Genomic DNA, 9,561 nt, shown 5'->3' with positions numbered 1-9,561 from the left:
CCGGCACCACACTTACAGGTTGGGGAACTCCCCTCTTGCCAGCACGGAGACGGAAAAGGATCTTGGAGTCATCATTGACTCCACGATGAACATGGGCCGGCAGTGTGGGGAGGCAGTCAAGAAGGCCAATCGTACCCTGTCATGCATCCACAGATGCATCTCGAGCAAGTCCAGGGAGGTGATCCTCCCCCTCTATGCGGCACTGGTCAGGCCGCAGCTGGAGTACTGCGTCCAGTTCTGGGCGCCACACTTCAAGAGGGACGTGGACAATATGGAAAGAGTTCAGAGGAGGGCCACTCGTATGATCAGGGGTCAGCAGGGCAGGCCTTATGAGGAGAGGCTACGGGACCTGAACCTGTTTAGCCTCCACAAGAGAAGGTTAAGGGGGGACCTTGTGGCCTGCTACAAACTGGTCAGGGGGGATCAGCAGGTATTGGGGGAGTCCCTGTTCCCCCGTGCGCTGCCAGGAGTGACCAGGAATAATGGTCACAAACTGGCGGAGGGTAAGTTTAGATTAGATATTAGGAGGCGCTACTTCACAGTCAGGGCGGCTAGGGCCTGGAACCAGCTTCCAGGGGAAGTGGTGCAGGCTCCTAGCCTGGGGATTTTTAAAAGGAAGTTAGATGAGCACCTTGCCGGGGTCATCTGACCCCGGTGCTCTTTCCTGCTAAGGCAGGGGGTCGGACTAGATGATCTACCTAGGTCCCTTCCAACTCTAGCTACTATGAAACTATGAAACTATGAAAGCAGGGGGACTGTGTGGCAGGTTAGAGCATTGTGACACTTAATGTCTTGCTTCTGTAAATGCTGGTTAATATACGCTCAAGAGATCCCGTGCCCCCACTTCAGAAAAGGCAAAAACCCCCACAGTCCATATCAATCTGACCATGGGGTAATATTCCTTTCCAGCCACAAATATGTCAATAGGTCTCCAAGCAGAGGGGCAAGACCCTCTAGTCAGGAAACTCTGGCTATAAGTCTCAGTGGGAGCACTAGCACACCCCAGTCAAAACCCCCAGATTTTGCTGCAGCTATCACACAATGCATTTAAAAAAAGCCTAGCCCCACTCCCCCAACACATGTAGCAGAACAGACGGGGTGAGGAGCAGGATTCCCTCCCATCCCCATGCGGCAACCAGCAAAGCTCAGAAGCATGGGAAATACTCATAGTAGAACATAGGCATAGATACATCTATATCAGGGGTGGGCAAAATAAGGCCCGCGGGCCAGATGCGGCCTGCCAGGCCATTCTATCCAGCCCACAGGGCCCCTAAAATATTTAGAAAATTAATATTTATCTGCCCCTGGCTGCCTGTCATGTGGCCTTCAATAGCCTGCCAAAACTCAGTAAGCAGCCCTCCGCCTGAAATAATTGCCCATCCCTGATCTAGATCATCCCTGACCAGTGGCTGTCCAACCTTTTTATGAACATCTCCAGTGATGGAGAGTCCGTCACTCCCCTAGGCCATCTATTCCACTGTCTCACTGTTCTAACAGTGAAGAAGTTTTTGCCAATATCCAATCTAAACCTTCTTTGCTGCATTGGTCCACGTCCTACTCTCTGCAGCGAGAGAGAAAAAGTGTTCTCTCTCTTTGTGACAGTCCTTCAAGTATTTGAAGACTGCTATTGTGTCCCCTTCTTAAGCACCTTTTCCTTGAGCTGAACATATCTAGCTCTTTCAGACCCTCTTATGCTTTCCAAGCCCTTTGTCACCTGTCCTTTTTAAAATGTGGGGCCCAAATGTGGGGCTCACAGTACTCCAGGTGAGACCTAATCAGTAGGCCTGTGCAAAGTGGCTAGTATTCGATTCAGATTCAGATTTGTTTGATTTGGGGGACAGTGATTCAATTTGGCGATTCGAATTGATTCGGCTGAATCTGATTCAGAGATTTGGCCGCCGCTGAATCAGCCAAATCTCTGAATCAGACAGGCCCCATCCCCTGCCCACTCCCCCAGCCCTGTCAATGGCTGCCCTGCCCAGCCCTAGCCTCCCAGCTCTTAAAAAAAAGAAGCTCCACACTCACCAGTTCCTGCCAGGCAGGGGGGATCCCTGCTGCCCCTCACTGCCCTCTGCTGCCTGGGGGTACTCTGTACCAAGCCCCCAGAAGCCCTGTGTACTGCTGCAGCAGAGTGGGGGTTTTTTGGTTTTTTTTAAAGAACTGGGAACTGGGGTGGGTGGGGCAGCCATGGGGTGGGGTTAGGAGAGTGGACGGGGGATGGGGGCTTGTGGCAGAGCCCCCCATGCAGCATGAGGCAATGGGGGGCAGCAGGGATTGCCCCCCTCTCCCCACCTGGAAGCAGCCAGTGAATAGGGGCTTTTTTTTTTTTTAAAGAGCTGGGGTAGGTGGAGCAGCCATGGGGGGGCTGGGAGAGCAGGGAGTCAAGGGGCACTTAGGGGGACAGGGGGAGCAGGCAGGGGATGGTGCCTAATGGGGGCCCTCCCACAACCTCTACTTACCAGCATGGAGTCCAGGTCCAGCTCCCTGTGGCAGCAAGCGGGGACTACTCAAATCTCTCCAAATCTTTTCTGAATCGATTTGGACCTTTTTATTGGTTTCCTGATTCAATTTGGATTCAGAGATTCGGCCTCCAAATCTCCTCTGAATCAAATCAGGACCCGAAGCTTCGCACAGCCCTACAAACCAGTGCCGAGTATAGAGGCATTATGGCCTCCCAAGTCTCGTACCTAATGCTTCTATCGATGCATCCCAAAACTGCATGTGCTTTTTGTTGCATCACACTGCAGACTCATATAGACTCCCAAGACTCCCAGATCCTTCTCTATAGTGCTGTCATCTAGCCAGATGTCACACATTTTATATTTGTATTTTTTATTATTCTTTTTGAGTAAAGCCCCTTGCATTTCTCAGCTTTGAATTTCATCGTGTTAGATTCAGCCCAGCTTTCCAATCTGTCCAGATGCCTTTGAATTGCACTCCCAGCCTCCCATGTGTTCACAGCCCTTTCCAGTTATGTCACCTACAAACTTGATCAAAAAGCTTTCTCTGCTAGCATCCAAATAATTAATGAACATGTTGAACAGCACTGGGCCCAGCATAGACCTCTGTGGGACTCCACTCAAAACCTCCTGCCATTTAGACATGGATCTGTTAATAATTGCTCTTTGCTTACTCTTTGCTTGCAGTTATTGAGCCAATTGTCTGTCCACCTTAGTTTTGTCCAGCCCATATTTCTCCAATTTATTTATGAGAAAGTAAAGTGAGAACTTGTCAAAAGCCTTGCTGAAGTCTAGATACACTATATTCACAGCATTCCCTTATCCACCCAATTAGTCACTGTGTCAAAGAGAGAGATCAAGTTTGTTTGACATGACTTGTTCTTAGTAAATCCATGCTGGCTTCTTATGATCAGCCTTTCCTCTTCTAGATGCTTGCGAATGGTTTTCCTTAGGATATGCCCCAGTAACTTCTCAGGTATTGAGGTGAGGCTAATCTGTTGGTAGTTCTCTGAGTCCTCCTTTTTGCCTTTTTTAAAGAGGGGCATTACACTGGCTGTTTTCCAGTCCTCTGGTACGTAGATCATCCCAAGGGCTCTGAGATCTCCTGTGCCAGTTCCTTCAATACTCTAGGATGAAGTGCATCAGGCTCTGCTGACTTGAATTCATTCAGACTCATCAAAAGCTCTGTGACTATCTCTTATTTCACCCCTAAGCTTGTTGCCTGTCTTATTCAAATAATTCTTGTTAGGTGTCTGGCTGGCAGCTCCTTGTACAGCCACATTGGTCTCTTGCCATTCCTCTTGTGCTTCCATCATGTTGGGACTGTTTCTTGTTGGGCTTCCAAAACTTTGCCCTTTAGAAGCTTCCAGCCCTCCTTGGTGCCTTTATTCTGCAGGCCACCTTCCCATAGCACCATGTGTATTAATTTCTTGAGTAGGATGAAATCTGCCTTTTTGAAATATAGTGTCCTAATTTTGTTGACCTCATGCTTTCCCCATCTCAGATCTCAGGATCTATCATATCTTGATTGCTTCTTTCCAAGTTGTGCATCACCTTCATATCCTCCAACAGTTCTTCCCTACTGGACAAGCTCCAAGATAGATGATTCCCTAGATGTACCCTCCACCCACCGGAACAGAAATTTGTTCTCCACAACTTAGGAACTGGCTCAACGTTTTATGTTTGGGTACATAGCTCTTTCAGCAGATGTCCAGAAAACTGAAGTCTCTAATCAATACTATCCCATACCTTTTGGATAGATTTTTCACCTCATTGAACACTGCTCCTGATTTGGTGGCCTATAATAAATTCCCATCATTATATTGGTACTGCATCCTTTACCTATCATCTTCACTCAAATGCATTTGGCTACGCTGTTGTGTTCCTCCTGAACCAGGGAACAAATACGTGTTTGACATACAAAATGACATCACCACCTTTTCTCCCAACCCTCTCTTTCCAAAACAAAGTGTAACCCTCAATTTTGACATGCCAGTTGTAAGAGTTGTCCCAACAGGTCTGTGTTACCAATCAGCTCATAGTTCTTTTCACAGGCTGCAGCTTCCATCTTGTTTATTTCCCCTACTTCACATAGTTGTATACATACCTCAGACATATTTTGCATTTTGACCTACTTCCTTCCCTTTAGCGCCACTTGTTGCTATCCTATGGTTCTTTGGTCTCTTTCCAAAAGTGGAGTTGCTTCTTTGATCCCTTTCCCCTCTGGATTGTTTGCTCTGTTGCTGGAGGGTTTTGATGAACATAGTTTAAAGTCCTCCTTGCTAGGTTGGCTAGATATTCTTTCCAGTTCTGGTTAGATGGATCCCATCTCTTGATAGCAGTCCTCCTCCCCAGAACATCTACCTGTTGTTGAAGAATCCAAAGGCTTCACATGGATATCACCATCTCAGCCATGTGTTTACTTCCAGGATGCAATGGTCCCTGCCTGGGCCCTTGCCTTCCACAGGGTAAATCAATAAGAACACCACTTGTGCTCCAAGCTCCTTACTTCTCTTGCCAAGAGCACCACAGTCATCTCTGATCTGCTCAGTGTTGTTCTTTGCAACATCATTGTGCCTACATGGACAAGCAGGAAGAGGTAGTGGTCTGAAGGATGGATAAGCTTTGGCAGTCTCTTTCTGATGTCTTGAATTCAGGCTACTGGAAGACAGCACACCTCCTGGGACCCCAAATCCAGATGGCAAATTGGTGCCTCTGCCCCCACAGAAGGGAGTCACCAATCCTCAACACGATTCTTTTCCTTCTTTCCTCAAGTGGTCTTAGAGCCCCTGTCCCTAGGGCTTTGCACTTCCTGCCTGCTGGGTACTCTGCATCATGTCTGAATATATCCTCTCCTTTGCCTTTTTCTCACCTGTTCCACTGAAGAATACTTGAAAGCAGATGCGGACTTCAGTCTGTTCCTCTTCAAATGTAGGGGTCCTCCTCATTCAAGTAGTCACATGCTGCCACTTCTTATTTCCCTTTGGCCTCTCTAGCTCCAGTCTCTCGTAACTTCTGTCCAAGTAATCTTTTTTCTTGATGCAATGCAGTGTAGATACTTGTGCTGCCAACATTTGAATCTTTTTTCCTCCATGCATGTTCCTTTTGTGCCTCCTTTGCTGTAAAGGAGTTGGAAAAAAAGGAAGGTGGGGAAGAAAACCACACAAGAATGCACACACCAAACACCCATACCAGGGTCCTTGCCCATGCTCTCACACAGTCTCCTGCTCCCTGGCTCTCTCCTCAGGTGAACTCCCTGGGCAAACTCTTCGTTTGCTACCCTCTCTTCACTGGGGGCCACCTTTTATAAGGCCACCTTATATAGTTTCACCCCTCACTTAGCTAAGCAAGCCCTACAAAGAGCAAGCCAGGTCAATCAGTCACTTCAGGGAGGAGAAAAAAACATACACACACCCCACAGGAAAAAAACCTCACATGCATACACACACCAGGCACTAGGCAAGCACTCAAGCACCAATCACTAGTTCCCAGAAACATCTCCTGAAGGCAGTCCAGTCCCACTACGGAGCTATTTACCTCAGAGCAGCTACTGTCTGCTTACTTCTCTGTCACTATTGCCACCATTTGTAGGCCTGCATCTGTCATTGGACGCAAGAAGACAAACCCCAGTGCCCATGAAGTCCCACGCTTCAAAACAGCTTGACATAGGAGGCCTCTTGCATTTCTGCACAACCCCGCTGAAGTTTGTAGGAGTCCCTATGAGTATACAGGTTTCCTACCTGGTTGCAGTTTCAGAATCAGAAACTTAATTTCATCTATGGCTTCTTGTTTTATATTGAGCTTGTCCCATCTGCTCTCTGACCTTCTCTTGACCATTCCTGTTCATCACAATAACAAGGCAATCTAGTAGAAAATGCTTTTGATTTGAACTGGATGTCTTTTACACCAGGTATTGTCATAGAAGTTATAAATCATTTAGATCTTGGAAATGGAGGATATACTTATCAGACAGGATGTATCCACTGCTGAAATGCTATTACACTTGAACTTTAGGGTTTACTATTTGAATTGAACAAGGGTTATTCATGACGACTCCAACAAAGATCACTTGTGTATAATCACAAAAGCCATGTGTAGTTTGAACTACCATTTATAAATAACTCTTATAAACACTAGAATGAAATCTTTAGTGCTTTAAACATAAGAGACCCAGTGAAAATGAATCTGGTAGCCGGCAGGAATACAACTTTCTATGTACATCTTGTCCTGAACATGACAGACAATCCTAAGTGTGCTGTTACGTAATGTCCTTAGCTAAAACAAGACTCCTTCAAACTGACTCCATATGTCCCTTGAATGTGCTTGGAGCAGCTAGTAGAAGTTGCATTGAAACTTCACCACAGCCCCTGTGGATCTTCCTGCATCTTGATTTGGAAGGACCCCCTCTAGCACTGAGGAGATTGTTCAGAGTCAGTAGCTGCATCTACAAGCAATGCTGATCGCGTCGTCATTACTGTGCAATCATTTAGTACATGTGCATACTAAATACACAAGTACTTATTACTTAGTATGCACACGTACTAAATGACTGTGCAGTAACTGGAGTTACTGGAGTTACTGCGCAGTAGCGTTGCCAAATGGCTTTTTGGTGACACTGACTGCGCTGTAGCTCATTACTACTGTGCAGTAGTGTTGCGTCACGCTTTGTGACATGTGATGCTACTGTGCAGTAGTAATGAGCTACTACGCAGTCAGCATCTCATGTAGACACAGTCTGTGTTGACTATTTTTGGTCTGTCTGCCAAGAACATAAGATAAGAATTAGACCCCAATTATGCAGACTTATCCAAGTGCTGAACTTTAAGAATGAGTATTAAGTTCATGTGCTTAACATGATATAATTGGCTAAGTCCAGGCATGTGGCCAGGAGGGCAGTTCCCCTCTGGTGACCAAGGGAGGAGGAGTTTGGCTAGTGCAGACAGAGGGGAGAACCCTGACTACACGAGCAACCCCTGATTGCTGCTATGGGTTGGAGTATTTCCGGGTAGGGATTGAATGTTGTTTGGCCGGATGGTTTAGCTTTTTATGTTATAGCCCAGGGGCTTTGTGCTTTTGTGTTTGCTGTTTTAACTGGAGGACTGGGTGAGGCTACTGGAGGTTGTAGGAGGCCTCATAGGGGCTCCACGGTAGTGTGGGGACCCTGGTGCCAGAGAGGGCGCAGCATTTGGGGTGCATTGACCCCAGCCCCAGAGCAAGGCGGGGAAGTGAGAAGCCCCTGAGAGAAGACAAGGAGAGGGCCAAATCACAGCAGGGCCCAGGTCAAAAACATGTCAGTACCATCTGCGAGGCTTGGGCTACAGTGTAGGGGAAGAAAAGGAGCAGCAGATAGTGCCCCCTGGCACTGGGGTGCGTAAAGTGGGCAGCCTCCTGCTAATTACATCAATCAATCAATCAAGATCAAGGCATGGCAAGCAAGTAAGCAGACGGTTGGCCCATAACAGGAGGGCGGAGTCACCAATAGAAAGGCTCCAGTAGCAATACTCCTGTCACAGTCACCAAAAAGACATTTAAGTGAAAATAATGCTTAGGCAGTGTTGTCCTTGGCTGAAGTTGGAGACCTACGAATAAAAGCCTATGCATCTCATTATCATATAACCTCAACTAACCAGACCTCATTATAGAAAACTTTTAATCAGAGGTGACTAGATGCATTTATTTTATGAGGCAACATGCATTTATTTCAGAGCGCTTGCTACAGCTTTAATTGCTACAAATATAAGAGAGCTTTACAGTTCATAGCTTTTAGAGTACATTATTAAATGATTCTGAGATCTTGGTTAAAAAATAGAAGTATGTAAACATCTTCAATACATCACAGATAGCTACATTATTTTGTGCATAAAATAAGTATATTTACTTGGTAAAGATTAGGTTCTATACAGTCAAGTATTACATATTTCAGTTTGCACTAGTATGTACTAGTGATCTTAAATTATTCTGTACAGAACACTCAAAGTAAGTGAAATAGATTATTTTTAATTGGCATTTTAGAAATTTCACAAAGCCAATCTTTACTAACACAGCAAATGAGCATTCCTGCATTATATAAATAGGGAATTCTTATACTTAGCACTTCTTTATTTCTGTTGTACACTAGAGATGTCATATAGTTTTATGGATCCACAGAAAGTATTATGCAGCTGAAGCATTATTAATTGTTGCTTAAATATTTTTCTCTCCATTAATATCTGGTGTTAAATCCTGAAAAATCAAGCTTGGTGATCTCCTTTTCATTAGAAAAGTTTGTTCGGGCTATCCGAGAACTGGGACTTCCGACTTTACTCAACCAGGCCTTCCTGTAAAGAAAAATAGCAAATGGGTTAGCCCATAATGAACTGCATGTGTGGCATTTGCTCTTCTGTTATGCTTTCCTATTTAAGAGCCTTATGGAGTTTAGCTTTTCAGTGACTCCTGATTAACATTATCCAAATATTTTTATCTCCCCCTCTCCCTCCAGTGTTTTCCCCTTATCTCTTTTTTAAAATAAAAATTATTTAAATAAAAAGTCAATGTTTCAAAATATATTATAGAATATATTTGTGTCCAATAAAATCTGAACACAAGCAAAAAAGGCTGATGCAGGCTTCTAAGCCTGTGTTACTAAAATAAGTGCTCAGTTTTATTATTAAATGAACGCAATTAAATGGGCCGTGTTTCTTCAATACTGTGTGGCTTCTGGCACCATTAAAGAAATGTTCATGTTACAAAAACAGTAACAAGAAAGTATAAGGATCTGAATAGTGTGAGAGGAGAGGGTAAAAGAATACTTAACTCAAATATATATCACATAAAAAACCTATATAGAATATTAGGTTGCAACATCAGGAACTAAAACACACCAGAATGAGGTGGTGTGCATTAATCTGACTTTTGCATGCCCACATATTACAATCCAGTCTTTAATTATATGTCAGATTTATTAACTCCACAGGACACAGGCATAGGACTGTTCATCATAAATTAGGGTTGTAGAATCTGGCCCTTATTTCATGATTTGTTTCAGATAATAATTAGGAAACTTTTTCCATGTTCTGTTTTCACTGTACATTGTAAGAATATGGTACAGAAAAATATTATAAAT

The 9,561-nt window shown here is 44.8% G+C and overlaps 1 protein-coding gene across 3 annotated transcripts in view; it reads right to left on the bottom strand.

The window, feature by feature from the left end:
• Nucleotides 1-8,436: 8,436 nt before the first annotated feature.
• The window catches only part of ACYP2 (acylphosphatase 2), a 129,100-nt gene continuing 127,975 nt past the window's right edge, over nucleotides 8,437-9,561 (bottom strand). For 2 of the 3 annotated variants that reach the window (XM_090049440.1, XM_090049466.1), the window contains one exon: nucleotides 8,437-8,776. In XM_090049440.1, coding sequence (XP_089905566.1) covers nucleotides 8,662-8,776 — 115 coding nt within the window. In that variant the 3' untranslated portion in view covers nucleotides 8,437-8,661. The remainder of the gene's footprint in view (nucleotides 8,777-9,561) is intronic. The other variant, XM_090049447.1, reaches the window with a different exon arrangement.

The sequence above is a fragment of the Crocodylus siamensis genome, chromosome 1 (genome assembly GCF_052110815.1).
Source record: "Crocodylus siamensis isolate JL-2025a chromosome 1, ASM5211081v1, whole genome shotgun sequence".
NCBI lineage: Eukaryota > Metazoa > Chordata > Crocodylia > Crocodylidae > Crocodylus > Crocodylus siamensis.
The sequence above is the reverse complement of the archived record's forward strand: the minus strand, read 5'-3'. Positions and strand labels throughout refer to the sequence as shown.